This window comes from Puntigrus tetrazona, chromosome 5 (genome assembly GCF_018831695.1).
Source record: "Puntigrus tetrazona isolate hp1 chromosome 5, ASM1883169v1, whole genome shotgun sequence".
Classification (NCBI taxonomy): Eukaryota; Metazoa; Chordata; class Actinopteri; order Cypriniformes; family Cyprinidae; genus Puntigrus; species Puntigrus tetrazona.
The window spans coordinates 31,895,575-31,911,998 of NC_056703.1; the positions used below are offsets into that span (position 1 = coordinate 31,895,575).

Genomic DNA, 16,424 nt, shown 5'->3' on the forward strand with positions numbered 1-16,424 from the left:
AAAAATTACTATATTTCACTATTATAATATATATATATATATATAATATCACTATTATCTTTTAACACAAACATCTCCTACTACAACTGTCTTCCCTCCAGTTATCTTTGTTCATTTTTTATTTATTATTTATCTATTTATTTATCTTAAAGCACATTTCTACGCCAAAATCGACCGTATACGTTTCAAATGGGCGACATTTAAAAATAAAAATGAAAAAGATAAAGATTTGTTAACATTTCTTTATTTTTAGTACCAACAAACTTTGGTAAGTTTAGCAAGTTTGAGCAAAAAACTGCATCCTCTACAGCGTCCAAGAATGCCGACGACAAATAAATAGCACAGCGAAATAAAACATATACATCTTTAAACATCAACGGTATAATACTACGCTCTCTCCCGGGGACTTACATGAAGATGCTTATGGTACTTACTCTAACACAATTCGTCTTAAATAAAGCTTTGCAGGTTTAATTGGCACATGTACGTAATAAATAGCCAGTCGTCTTTATCAACACACAGCTGTTTCGGCTCCAGTTTCTTTTCATACATTTGAGATCCGTGTTCAACAGCAACGTTGTTGTACCGTACGCAGTGTTTCCAACTTTTTGCATGTATTGCATCTGTCTATTTATGGTCTAAACTCGTTCCCGTAGCTCCTCTAGGAATATTTGGTTAGGTTTTTGTTTTGTTTTTTCTTTTCTACAAGTCTAGATGAAGACCATCTCATCCCGTCTCCTCACGCGCTTCTCTGAACCTGGACAGACTCGAGGCCTCCTTCCTCATCTGCCGCGGGAGCCGTTTGGTTTGGTTTGGTTTTCTTGTCCTCGGGATTCTGGATGGCCTGGCTGTCAGGTGGTTTTTTCGTGGGGGGTTTAGTCTCGGGGTTTGGTTTCAGGAGGCGAAGTAGGAGCTCTGCATGGAGTAGAGGCGGTCGATGGGGTTCCCCACGCGGCTCTGCAGGGACCCGGCTTCCGACGCGGCCATGAAGCAGTCGCTCAGGCTGGTCAGAGACGTGTCGCTGTCGATGTCGTGGAAAATCGAGTCGGTTCCTGGAGAACAACGACAACACACGTGAGGAGCGGGAACCGACACAGCATTTTTGAAGACGGTGGTTTGAGAGATCGGTTGCATTTTGGAAAACGTCTCACAAAGGCCGCATTTATCGGATCAAAAATACAGCGAAAACAGCAATATTGGGAAATATTATTAGCGTTTGAAACGGCTGCGTTCTATGTGAATGTGTTTTAAGATGTCATTTATTCCCGTCATGCAAAGCTGAATTTTCAGGAGCTTTGCGGATTCTTTTCAGTGTTGAAATTTGTGGTGCTTAATATTTCTGTGAAATCCATTAAATGGTTTTTGTCAAACAAAGTAAAAAAAAATCTTTTGTAAGAAATGAATAAGTGTTTAATCATACAGACCCAAAACTTATAAATCTTTATTTGAGCAAACTCAACTGAATTAAATAAATAACTGTAATAATCCGTAATAAATCAGTAATTATATATATATATATATATATATATATATATATATATATATATATATATATATATATAATTAAATTACTAAATTAAATTTTAATTTTAATAGAAATATTCATTACAATAAAACTCGATCATATATATATATATATATATATATATATATATATATATATATATATATATATATATATATATATTATTAATTTTTTTTTTTTTTTTTAGCAAATTACAGACTTAATAAAAACTTAAATTTTGCACAATATTTATTTAAAATCACTAAAAATGTAGTCAACCATTAACTTAAAAATAAAAATCACCATGAACCCAAACTTTTAGACCGGTTGTGTGTTGGTTACGATGAACAGTGTAATATCAATAGTGGTTAGAGACAATATTTACAGGCAAAAAAATTGTTATTTAATATCCCGTTCTAAAAGGCTTTTTACAAAAAGTGAGAAAAATGTATTTTTCAGGAACACGACAGCCCTTCTATATATATATATATATAAGATTCATGAGACTTTACAAATCGATTCTGGATATTGCTTTTCAACTGTTTAGCCATGACATACGGTGTAGGTCATAAAAATGCGACATCAATCGATGTCTAACAGTGACAGAAAGTGTTTTAGCGAGCGGAGCTAATAAACAAACAACTGAAGCTTTCAGTACAAAGAGTTCGCAGTTTACCGCACGCCATAGAAATATGATTACCCAGCAGACTCTCAGCAGCTTTTCAAAGTTGTAATTGCCAATAAAGCGTTACGTAAAAGAGCATATAAACTACTCATTTGCGTCAACTCGCAGCAGGACGAAGCGCGCTCATCAGTGTGTAAGCGTGTGCGTCTGCATCCACGCTCGCTTTCTCAGAGAGCCGCGGGTCATTTTATAGGGTAATTTTATAGGCTTCTCAAAAACTAATTGACACTGTTACATAAGGGTGAAGACAGTTTAATGGCACGTTTATTTTTATTGGGCCCAAACGCGGCGTTAGCGGCAGAGAAACGGTTCGGGACGCGAGCTCTGCTCTCACCGTATGGATTCATGTGATCTCCGGGCATCTGCGGAGGGGTCAGGCCCTGCTGGAACGGGTCTGTGCTGTATCCGCCCGGCTCCATGGACACTAGCTGATGCTGAGGAGGCGGAGCCAGCGGCGTGTAAGAGTTCATCAGGGTCTCCATTCGGCTTGAGATCACGTCTGCAGAAAACACACCGAGTGTTTAGAAACAGAACACAGATGAAAACTATGTTCGGAGACTGTGTGTGTTTGGTACCTTGTCCGAGTCTCTGAGAGTTTTGCTGCTCTTGCTGCTGCTGTTGTCTGCGTGCTAATTTCTTCATCTGACCGGAAAAAGACAGAGAGAATGGTATTAAATCAATTTGGAGAACATAATTATTTTATGTGCATTTTATATATATATATATATATATATATATATATATATATATATATATATATATATATATATATATATATATTTTTTTTTTTTTTTTTTTTTTTTTTTTTTTTTTTATTTTGCCAGTTTGTTTTAGTTCATTTTACTATTTAGGTTTTGTTTTTTTTTTCTTGGCAAATACCTGAAATAATTATTTCATCTAAAATTTAATTTAATTTAATTTAATTTAATTTAATTTAATTTAATTTAATTTAATTTAATTTAATTTTGTATTTTTTGTGATTTTTATTTCAATTTACAAAATGTTTTAGCAACTTTAGTTTTAGTTAATAACTTTGCACTTTTTTTTTTTGCAAAATATTTTTTGCAAATTAAAAATAAATGAATAAATTAAAAAAAAATATATATATATATATATATATATATACAATTTAAAAAATAGATTTAAATAAATAAACTGATTGATTGATTGATTGATTGATTGATTGATTTAAATTAATCAATTAGATTAAAATAAACATAATAACAAAATATTAATAAAATATAAAAAGTTAAAATAAATAGATTTAAACAAACAAACAAACAAATAAATATTTGTAATATTATTTTGGGTTTTTGAAAATATATAGCTGCCTTTTACATTTCATGATGTGCGTTCCTCATCCAAGGACAATGACATTTGGGCATCTAAGGCATCTAAAGGACTTGGGCTGACTTGGGCTCAGGTAAGATCTCAGTACATGCTCACCTTTGCTCTTTGGTTCTGAAACCACACCTGGACGACTCGAACACTCAGACCAGTCTCAGCTGCCAGCGTCTCTCTGACCTGGAATAACAGGAACATCGATATATTACTTCACTAAGAGCTGACTCACAAACCCAGGCATTAGAACATCAGAATGAAGCCTTTGAAGGCTTTTTTACACGCAACACGCATCAGATGGTGATATAGTTTTGCTACTTTTACATGCAGTATGTTTCAGATAGTTCATAGAGGCACAGGTTGCACGACGAAGAGGTTAACTAGGTTGTATTTCCTCCAGGAATCTCCCGAGAAAGGTCTCACCTTTCTGCAGGGTTTGGACGACACCTCAAAGGAGGCCTTGAAGGCGCGCCGCTGCTGGGTGGTGAGGATGGTGCGAGGTCTCTTGGGTCTCCGCGGGTCTTTGCCGTCGTCTCCGCCTTTCCCCTGACCTCCTGCTCCTTTCTCGGGCTTCACGTCCAGATCTTCGTCCTCGCTTTTCTCTGCGGAAACAAGCATCTTAACAGCAGGTTCTGTGGCGAGTGCCTGAGTCGAGAGCAGAGGAGAGCGCTCTTCTCACCGGAGTCAGACATGTCCGGGCTGACCGAGTGCAGCAGGTCCTTCTCTCTCTCGTAGTCGTTCTTGCACAGCAGCTGTCCCTCCTTCAGGACGAACTCGTCTCCTTTACACAGCTGACGCTCGCACACGCAGCAGCAGAAGCAGCCTAGGTGGTACACACTTTCTAGTGCGCGCATCACAAACTCTGTGGGAGAGATCTTTTCCAGACAGCCGCTGCATTTGGCCGCAAACAACCTGATGAGGAGAAATAAAATGTTGTTTATGTTATGTTATGTTATATGTTATATGTTATGTGTTATGTTATGTTGTTGTTATGTTATGTTATGTTATTGTTATGTTATGTTGTTATGTTGTTATGTTATGTTATGTTGTTGTTATGTTATGTTATGTTGTTATTTATGTTATGTTATGTTATGTTATGTTATGTTATGTTATGTTGTTGTTATGTTATGTTATGACAGCAACAAGGAACCAAAACATATGTTATGTTATTTTGTTACTTTATATTATGTGTTATGTTATGTGTTATATTTTATATTTATTTGTTATTTGTTATGGTATGTTATGTTGTTATGTTATGACAGCGACAAGGAACCAAAACTCCATCCATCACACAATGAAGGAGAAAAAGTTATATATATATATATATATATATATATGTTTATGTTATGTTATATATGTCATATGTTATGTGTTTAATGTTATATGTTACATGTTATGTTGTACTATGTTACATTATGTTATATTGTTATGTTACTTTATGTTACGTTATGTAATATGGTGTTTTGTTATCTCATGTTACACTACATTATGTTACATGTCATGTAATGTTACATTAGGCTACATTACTTATATGTCATGTTTCGTAACGTTATGTTTTTATTTTAAATATATATTTTTCTTCAAAAAACTTTTTCTGATGTAACCAAGGATGCAAAGTTAAAAGTATTAGCCAATAATATTATAATAACACAGTAGCCAATCATGTAATAGCTATTAACTTTATATAAATCAAGGAAATTATTGCAAAAGTGATTTCATGTCAGTATAAATATGCCTAAATAAATTCACATGAGAATTTTAGGCAAAACAGATTTTTCCTGATTCTCTTTATTAATAATTAATAATTTTATTCCAAATTATTAATAATTTTAAAAAATAATAATTTTATTCAGCAGTTACACTGCAATTACATTTATTTTATAATTTATGATAATTATTTTTAGTAATTTTTTTTAAACAAATCACAACGCAAACATGAATACTAATTGTCTTTTGAACTTTCTTTTTGAAACATGAAAAAGATACCGTATCATGGTTTGCCCAAAAATACGAAGCAGTATAATTTGTTTTTCATTTGATAACACAGATAATAATCAGAATTGTTTTTAAGCAGCAAATCAGCATATTAGAATGATTTCTAAAGGATCGTGTGACGCTGAAAACTCAAGTGAAGATGCTGAAAATTCAGCTGTGCATCAAAACTATTCACACAGAAATCGAATCTATCACAAATAAGCGCTGACAAACAAATGAAAAGTGAATATGACACGCAACAGGACCTCTCGTCCTGATCATAAGTCATATCTTGGGTTAATACTCAAACCCCCTGACGTGAGACTCGCTGCAAAGCTCAATAATTCTGAAGCATTAAGCAGATCTCCCCTCTGAGCTCAGTCTTCTCCCACACCAATAAAGTTCATCCATAAATATCAGAGGAGCACAGATCAATGCGTGACTGACACCGGACGCCCCGGCGGCACCGAGCTCCTGATTATGACTTCGAAAGAGATTTTTAATAAGCCTCGGGACATGATGCTATCATGAGGGGAGACGCATAAAAGAGTCAATATTCAGCGACGGACCCACAGGAAGAGACAAGAGCTCCTTAATATCTCTATTGTTTCACAGCATTTCTGCTGAAACATCCCAAAAAATCCCAAAGTTTGCAAAGAAAAGTCAAAGATCTCGATACGAGCTTAAACATTTCCACTTAGGTTTCAGCTCTTCTGTCAGTGCATGACGGGGATCACTGGCGTTCAATATATCTCGCTTTTATCCAGCGAGGATGCATCAGATTGATCAAAAGTGACTGATAATGCCAATAAATGCTTGCCATTCATTAAAGAATAACTAAAATACACGCGCATCATGGTTTCGGGAAGGATAAAATGCTTTCAACAAGTCCAAATAGAATAATTTTTAAAGGATCATGTGACACTGAAGCTGCTGGAAATGCAGCATTTCATCACAGATAGAAATTGCACCTTAAGATATATTACAATAGTAAATACTTATTTTAATTTGTAATTATATTTCACAATTTTACCATTTTTGCTGTATTTTTGATCAAACAAATGCAGCCTTGGTGAGCAGAAGAAACTTCTTTCAACGTTACAAAACCTCTAAACAGCTGAAGAAACTGATTCAGAGTTTTGAATAAATGAAAAAGAGGGCTCCGCTGAACCGAAACGAACAGCCTTCGAGCAAACACCATGTCCAAAGAGCTCAGTCCTCTCACCCGAACCTCTTCTGCCGATCTTTCCCTGCTTGCTCTGTCTGTCATTCTTCTGGGGATCTTCTTTCTTCTCCGGTGCTTGTGATCTAATCCTGTCTGTTTCTCTCTGTGTTTGCTGACACTCTCAAGAGGAACGCTTACCGAGAAAATCATCTTATGAACTAAAAAGTCCCCTACATGTGTGCTGTAGAGGGTCTAAAGTCAAGAAAGCTCATGCACGAGTTAAAAAGTAATGGTGTTAATACATTACACTGAATAAAGATTTTTTGAAAAGATACATTACTGACTGTAAGTGCATTCAAAAAGAAAGTACTATTTGAGTTTTTCTGCTTCAAAACGTCATGTTTAATTCAGTGTGTTACTTGCTCTTTCTTTTTTTACTTTTTTTTGTTACATTTACTCATTACTGCGCATAAACTCTTTTGAACTGGTTATTATAATTAACTGATAAACAATATTTGATTCTGATATTATTTGATTGCTTTTAGCTATTTTATTTTCGTTTATAATTATGCTTTAAACAAAAGTGGTTATTGAAACACTGCAGTTAAGAATATACTTAAGTGCAAACTGAATTAAATAATTTCATTTGGGTGGTATTTACAATTAACATCAAATACATCATAGATTAAGTTTATTTTTCAATTTAATTGGGTTGATCAGCCTAAGATAGGTATTAAGTATATCTGTATATTTCAGTATTATTTCTATTGACGTAATTTTTTCAATTACAATTATAATTATAAAGAAATTGTCGCAATTTTCACAAAAAAATTATTAGTATATTTCACAAACAATAACAAATAAACAGCAATCGGCACAGAATGCTTTTTAATCTTGGCTTTTTGAAGTAGTAAAGTAAAAAGTTTCTCGTAAACAATAATTGTCATTTATTTCTAATAATCTTTTAAGAAAAAATTAATAATGCACATTTTATCAGCTTTTTTTCCAAAATGACTTCTAAGTACACTTGCCTTTTAAGTACACATTAAATACAATTAGGGATACTTTGGCTAATATATATACAGTATATATATATATATATATATATATATATATATATATATATATATATATATATATATATATAGTATCCTAATTGTATTTAATTGTATTTAATGTGTATGTATGTGTATATATATATATATATACACATACATTAAATGCAATTAGGGATACTTTGGCTAATATTAACAAAAAGTGAACAAAGCAGATGCATGTGTTTTTTCGCTCTTTTCTGTCTAAAAGTGTGTGAGCATGCAGTGGTTTTGATTGACGCAGTGCAGTGGTTGAAACTAATCCTTCTTTAATGCCATTATAGCAGCCTAAAGAAGGGAAAGTCTTCACGCTCGGTCAATCACGCTTAGAAAAGCCTTCAGATGTGCGCTCTTCGGTGTTTGGACGTGTGTGGGGGAGTTTATTTATCCTTCTCTGTCTATTTGTTTTCTATAGGCCAGAATTGTAACAAACACAAACAATAATTTATCCCTCGTTTGCCGCCACCAAAGTTGCGGAGAGCATCGGAGTCTGAGCAGGCTTAAGAAGAACCAGCAAACATCTCCAGACACCGGCAAGACTGAGACACGGAGCTTAAGACCGGAGATTACTCCCAACAACATCTCGAAGATCTGCGTTAAGTGCTTCAGAAACATGAAGACGTACAATTCAACACAGGTGCCAAAACATACAGGGAAAATGTGCTGCTCCGGGGTTTATGTTTTTAATTTATGCATCAACCGTGTCTCGGTTCCTAGAAACAAATTCATATAGAAAGAGAATAGAAATGCGCAATGAATGCAGAGCAGCTCTGATCATTCAAGATTTCGTGGGAAATGATTGATCTCGTCTCTTCAAGACTTTGGTTTCTCGGCAAAGCACGTTATTAGCACATTATATTCAGCATTTGAAAAACGTTTGAATTCACTTGAAAATAAAAGTTCATTTACTTCAATTAGCTTTTGGGTCTGCAGATTGATCACGTACTAAATAATATAAACTTCTGTCAGTCATTGTTTGTCTGAAAGTTATTATTTTGCTTTTCATTAGAATAAAATGATATTTCAATAACACTGTAATAGATTTAGCAATGTATTTTTGTATTTTAATAGCAAATCTGAGCACATGAAAACAGTCAATAAAAAAAAAAAGTTAAAATGTAAAAATAATATAAAAATAAATAAATAAATACATTATATATATATATATATATATATATATATATATATATATATATATATATATTTATATATTTATTTATTTATGTATTTATTTAAAAAAAAAAATATATATATATATATATATATATATATATATATATATGTATATCCACTATGTTCTGCAGACACATGTATTTAATTGTAACTGGTACGTCATTTGAAAGTAATTAGATCCTTTTTTAACCAGTCTTTCTACGTTGCCCTTTGATGCCATTATGGACTTGCAGGCCTCTCAAAGTGTGTGTGTGTGTGTGTGTGTGTGTGTGTGTGTGTGTTTGATTTTTCCAACCGCCTCTTCCACTTCCATACAGCACAGATGCGTGGCACTACAAAAGAGCTAAAGATGTCATTAAACACTGGAGCTTTCCTCTGAAGGTACTGTATGGAAAATACCCCGCAGTCCACACAAACCCGGCACATTTACCCCGTTTTACTGCATTCTGACCCTATCAAAGCTCATAAACCACATCCACTCTCCTCTAGAAAATTCAAAAGGTCTCATGCATTGAGCGTCGGAAGCGGGAGGCTTGCTTCTTTAAGCAATTATTTAATTAAACACTTGAAGAAAAATGCAAAAAAAAAGAAAAGAATGATTTTCTCGCTTAACATTTTTGTCTCTGCTTCCAGTTTATGCTTAAAACGAGAATAAATTGGGGTTAGAAAAATAAGTTTAGAACAAGTTTATTTTTCTCACCCCAGCGCCAGGCTTTTTGTTGTTTTTGCAAACATAAAATCACTTAATTTTTATGTTTTTTGAAGTAAATGAATCTAATTGTTCTGGAAAGCAAAACAAAAAATATTTTTTTTGCACTGTAGCATTTTATATACATACTTTTTCAAAGCAGTTTGACATGAATAAAATGGGAAAACAATGTAAAACATCAATAACGGGTGCTACAGAATACAATGATATTATTCAGCTCAATTCAGTTTAATTATTTATTTATATTCAGTTCATATTTTGTTCTTATTTGATCAATCAATGCAATTAAACTCCATAATATTATTAAATATTAGCTTCCTTTTAAACCCTAATCTAGGAAGATTATTATAGAAGCATTCAGATATTGTTGCATAATAAATACTAAGTGATCAAGCTCTCTGAATATAATGCTTCTTGTCTCTTTTATTCAATAATGGCTGATCTATCTAATATCAAAGCAGCACTCCAAACACATAAACTGATTATTCTGATTTCATTTGTCTGCGTGAATTAGCTCCGACTGCGTCCAACGCGACTGAAATGAAACGCACGGAGACGGCTGTGATGAAGGGAGCGAGCGTTTGTCCGGGCCCCAGAGTAAACTCTGAACATCTCCTGAAGCACATCCGTCATCGCTCAACACATATTAGCATGATAATCGCTCACAGACACGCTCGAATCCTGATTAAGATCAAAACGTAAACACAGAAGCGGAAAGGAAGCGTGTCAGGGCTATCTCCCCAAAAAAAAGACTGAAAAATTAGATATGGATGAATATCACAAAATCTCTGTGTCCGTGCAAAATGAAAAAAACGGAAAATAATTGAACTTGCATGGAGAATATTAGGCATAATGCTGAAAACGTTTAAAGAATAAAAAAAAATTGCAATAAATAAATAAACAAATACACGTCAGGGTGTTACTTATTGAGCTTACAAATAACGAGAAAGATGCTTTGCATCAAATCAGTGATAAATTTTGGGAGAAATGTGATGAATTTTTATTTTTAAAATACTTAAAGAAATGTTTATAATTTCATCTGTGTACACTGTGTGTATACTGTATATTACAAAATAAATACATTTTATAATATACAGTATACACACAGTGCATTTTTATTTATATTTTTTAAATTGTATTAATATAATTAGTTAATATAAGTTAATATGGATGATATATTATTATTATTAATATTATATATTATTATAATTAAAAAAACTAAAAGCAACATTTAATTTACTTTTTTATAAATTAATTATTTGATTAATTAGATTCAAATTTAGCACATTCTTATCTCTCCTATCATTGCATTAAACAGAAAACATGCTTTTTTGGGCATGAATATGCATTTGATATCCAGATAATACTGTATTTTTATTTTGTCAGCTGTTCAGATAAAACTAAATATTAAACCGTTTCGAGGAGTTACTAAATGAAATGCCTTTGAGAAGTGATAGCAGTGAAGGATAGGAAGAGGACAGAGATGTAATCAGATGAGAAGGAGGAGAGAGCAATCGCAGATACACCGTGTGTGTGTGTGTGTGTGTGTGTGTGTTTGGACAGCTGCTTTTCCTGAGTTTGGCAGCTCTATTCAGACTAGAGTTTACTCAGCTCGGCCACAACAGCAAACAGAGTACGAGCGAATAATGGATCATGCATACAAAAGACAACACACACACACACACACACACACACACACACACACACACACACACACACACACACAGTGCTACACTTGCTTTACACTTCAAAATAAAACCTTACCTTTAGAAAAGAGCTTACCAAGACCTATCTGTGGCTGCATAAGTTTCTCAAGTTAAACTATACAGTCTTTTAGAGACTTTGTAAGTTCCTCAGATCTTTAAGCACCGAAACAGATGGTTTTCTAAAGATCATAGGCTTAAAAAGTTCTACGGTGACATACGTTCTCCTAAAACCTTTACTGGAAGCTTCATTTTCAGCGTCTATTAGGAAATAGAAGCGCCTCGAAGCTGATTAGAGAGTAATTTCTTACAGACCAGAACAGATCTTAGCTCATGGTCCAAATACGGTCTCTCAGAAGTCCAGGTTTTGTGTAGGTAGCAGAAGAAACCCTGGCCGCAGCATCTGTGCGGTATCTGACCGCATTATCAAAGCCAGATCTGACCACAGGCCTGAATGAGCCCATTCTCTCCCGGTCTCTTATTGGCTGCGGTTCAAAACCGAGCGCTGAGCAACCATACCGGACAGCATTACTGGATATCATGGGCACGTTCATGCCCGAAAACAGCACAGAGACTGATAAATAAAATAAAAACAAATAAATGAATATAATAAAAAAATTAAAATTAAATATATACAATTAAATAAGGATTTTAATGTTGACTGTGAAGCAAAAAAAAAAAACCTTTGCAAACTATATGCATTTGTAAATATACAACATGGTAGTGTTACTTACTGAACCTAAAAAAATAACACTGAAATAATAAGACAATTTTGCACCAAAGCAATGATAAACTACGAGGAAAATATGCTAAGTTTGCATCCAAAAAAAAATTTATGGAAAATGTATAACAAGTTATGAATAGTCTATTCTTATGTAGCCTAGCTACACAGCATTAATGTGTGTCACAGGCATATTCATAAAATTAAAAGTAAACTAACTAAATATAGTCCAGTACTATTTGCCATCAAAAAAAAATATGCTATACTGTAAGTAGGCAAGCTAGAAAAAAATAAAAAATTAAATAAAATAAAATAAAAACAAAATAAAGTAAAATAAAATAAAATAAAATAAAATAAAATAAAATAAAATATTAAGTTAAAAAATGAAGTAAAAAAATTAAATTAAATTACCATATTAATGTGATAAAAAAATACTGTGAGAACCTAAGCAACAGCATGACAACAGCAGGTTTTAATGGGCAAACACTACTCAAAATAAATAAATCAATAAAATGATTATTCCTTCCATACTTCTCGTCCCTTACTAACCTAGTAACCCCAGCGTTGCCCTAACCCTCCTCTCCCCTGACTCTGGAGCGGTTTAATGAGTGTCTCTCATCTCATCTGGCCTGTTTCCATGTTGGTTTGGCTGATGTGAAGCAGACGTCGCTGGTTAGCAGCTCAGCGGGACTAAAGTGAGCGATCTGACAGTACACCCAGAGCTGCAGTAACGCGGACGCTAATTGCCGTCAAGGGCCTGCAGCTGCTTGGCTTGAACACAGACCAATCAGAAGCGGGCCAGCTCGTGACTGACAGGAGGAGACTGCCCACCTCCCGAAGCGTCCCATTGGCTGAGACAAAGAACACCGGGTTTATTTTACACAAGGGGCATCTGTGCAAACCAATAAAGCCTGGTAGAAACACACGAGCGGCGAGCCAGCTTTTCCTCCAGATCTATAGCGTGGCTTAATCTCGGGCTTAACGCAGATGTCAAAAGGACTCCGGAGCAGATGTGCTGGTCATTGTTGTCCGGTATACACCATATGAACTACTTCTGGAGAGAATCAAAGTGTCGTGGTCATGACGGAGAGTTAATTAAGTGGAAGCTACTTGAAGTGAAGAGCTCTTGCTTTTAGGCTCCGTTCCAAGACCTAGCGAGCTGCCTAGCCGTTTATCGCCTACTTAGGGAGCGTAACAACCCGAACCGAACTACATGATGGCTCTGCATACTATGTACTTTGTAAAGCAGTGGGCTCCAGCTGGGATAAAGCATTGTTAAGACAAATATATATTTCTTGCGATATGTATTGCTCAAATGCACATGTACAGGAAAAATAGGGAAAGAACAAATACACAGCAGACAAATATTAAATGATACAACAATAGACTATAATTGCATATAAAATATATGTAATATAGAAACAGAAGTATATACATATGCATGTAGATATATATAATTTTTTTTATCTATAATACATTAATTATAATTTTATTGTTAATTTATATGGATTATATAATGTAGATATACTTTTTATCATTTTAAGTATATAAAATGTGTATAAGAGAAATATAACGCAATAGGAGTATAATGTAATAAATATAACGTAACAGAAATAGAATTATACACGCAAAAATATTTTTTTATTTTATTTATTTTTTTATATATATTGTGTGTTTTTATATAAATGTATATATAATAAATTTAAAATAATACATAATTTTATACAATTATTTTGCACTTATACAAGATACATTCTAAGTGTAAACAGAATTATGAGTTTAATATAAGATTAGAAAATTATAATATAAGAAATAATATAAGAATAGAAAATACTATTGAAGGAGCCTTTTATATTGTATGATTAAATAGTACATTAGTATGCATATTAAAATATAATATATATATATATATATATATATATATATATATATATATATATATATATATATATATATATATATATATATATATATATATTATATTGAATTATATTCTTTCTTATATTAATTTTAGATCATAAGAATAAAATTATATTTTATATTTTATTGAATTACAAGCATGTCATTGTACAGTGGCCTTCTCCATAAAGTATAGATGTGCTTACGCCTTTGAATTTGGAAAAAAGAAAGAAAGAAAAGAAGATATCTTAGAAGGATAATTACGCCTCCCATAGGGAACTGTCTTGGCACTTCTAATGCTTTAAAGTGCTGTCTAGGTGGGCCGCTCACTAGCTGTTGGAACAGACCCTGCTTCAGCAAGCCTGAGGTTACGGCACTGAAACACAAACGTTAAATAAGGGTGAGTCTTTACGCCCGAGGCGGGATCAGCTCGCAGTCCGGTTTTAAATTACCTCTGACCCTCGCGCTCGGCCCACAGAGACTAAACAAACAGTAATATAGTGCGTTTTGAAGAGGAGGTCCTCGAGCATGTGAAAGGAGGACCGCGCTGGAGACTGTTTAACAAGGGCTCTTAATCTGAGGGTGACCCGGCTGAGAGATTAGGGCCACCTCACCTCGACCCCCAGCCGGCCCTCTTTAGAGCACATCTGAGATCAGCCTGTGTGTGTTTTCCCACCGTTTTACAGACCTTTGGCTGTGCAAAGGGATGTTTGTTTGGGTTTTAATTAGCACTGGTAATCCTTCGATTATTAGACCTGAGGTCTGGAATGTTTGCTCGACCAAAGCCTGCGGAATATCTGCCTAATTAATTATTGATGACTTAAAACTCATTCATTTGATTCTCTTTTTTTATCAAAATGTATGCGTGTGTATGTGTGTGTATATATATATCTCAACAAGCATTTTTTTACTTACTACACTTCATTGAAATCCGTTATTAATCCAAATTAATTTAGCATTTAATTTCTGTAAATTGAAATTTTGCCTGTATTATATATACATATATATATATATTAGTGCTGTCAAATGTTTAATTGCAACAGGGTACAGTCCTATAGAGCCAATAAATAACTGATCATATTAATAAAAATATATTAATTAGAATGTTAAATATTACTTATATTTTATATGCACATACTTATACGTTTAATTTTGTTGTGATGTAAAATTCTGACAGCAAAACTATTATTTCTACTGTATCTGTGTCATTGTACTGTATCATTTGTTATATATATATATATATATATATATATATATATATATATATATATATATATATATATATATATATATATATATATATATATATATATATATATACTATATATATATATATATATATATATATATATATATATATATATATATTTTTTTTTTTTTTTTTTTTTTTTAATTAAATTATTTTAAGCTCAAATCAACTTTTCTCGTCTATTTGGCAAGCTGCACTTTACACCATTATCGACTGTAAATGATTTCTTAATTGTGCAAAAGATTTTAAAGTACGTAACATCATTGTCCTCCCTTTCTTCTCCTTTAAGAAACACGTGAACGGACATATATCCCACCAATGCACTATTGTTTTCGAACACTACAAAGTTTTCGTCTGATTTGCTCCTCGGGCTGGAACAGCCAAGCTGAGCTGTAAGAGTAAATATTGGATGTGCGCTGACACTCAGAACCTCCACAACAAAAGAGCCGAGCGGAGCGCAGGCCGTCGTCACAGCGACACGTTTCCACGGCAACGCTGGCACATCATGGGATGCTGGATTCTGATGAAGGCTGAAGTCTGCAGACTCAAAGTCCAGCTCAGAGCACTTTTGTGGTTTGCGGTGACTATTACAGCGCACGCTTCAACCAGGCGGAAAAATTAGGAGACCTTCAGCGTCAGTTCAAGTTTTTTAGAAAAAAGTACATACGGCTCGACACAAACGTGCATCTATACCACACGATCAGCTTTAGATACAGTAAAAAAAAACGCTTTGTAAAGGAAGCAACAAACCAACCAACAAAGCAATGCTTCAAATGTGTTTTTTAAAATGTGTACTTCTAGTCCACACTACAATTTATTTAAAATAGTAGCCTAATCATTTAAAAACAACAAAAAGAAATTAATAATATTATCAATAATAATAATAATAATAATAATAATAATTTTAATTGTATATATATATATATATATATATATATATATATATATATATATATAGAGCATAACAATAAAAGAGTAAAATAAACAAATATCTAAATATAAATAAATAAACAATTATATCAAAATATTAAAAAAAGTAAATATATAAATGTAAACATGAGCAAACGTAATGGAATGCTGTGACCTGAAGTAAAGCGCAAACAGGTGCTTTACCAAAAACCAGCCCCGTTAGAAAGAGAGGATTCAACTAAACAAACAGAGATCTGGAGAGCAGACAGTAAAAGTGAAGATTACCATAGAAACCATG

General features: G+C 33.4%; 1 protein-coding gene across 1 annotated transcript in view; it reads right to left on the minus strand.

The window, feature by feature from the left end:
• Positions 1–228: 228 nt before the first annotated feature.
• lmx1ba (LIM homeobox transcription factor 1, beta a) overlaps positions 229–16,424 on the minus strand; it is a 38,671-nt gene continuing 22,475 nt past the window's right edge. The window contains exons 3-8 of the mRNA XM_043239757.1: positions 4,210–4,442; positions 3,954–4,132; positions 3,636–3,713; positions 2,765–2,831; positions 2,524–2,688; positions 229–1,052 (exon numbers count right to left, since the gene is read on the minus strand). Of these exons, the coding sequence (XP_043095692.1) occupies positions 895–1,052; positions 2,524–2,688; positions 2,765–2,831; positions 3,636–3,713; positions 3,954–4,132; positions 4,210–4,442 (880 nt within the window). The 3' untranslated portion in view covers positions 229–894. The remainder of the gene's footprint in view (positions 1,053–2,523; positions 2,689–2,764; positions 2,832–3,635; positions 3,714–3,953; positions 4,133–4,209; positions 4,443–16,424) is intronic.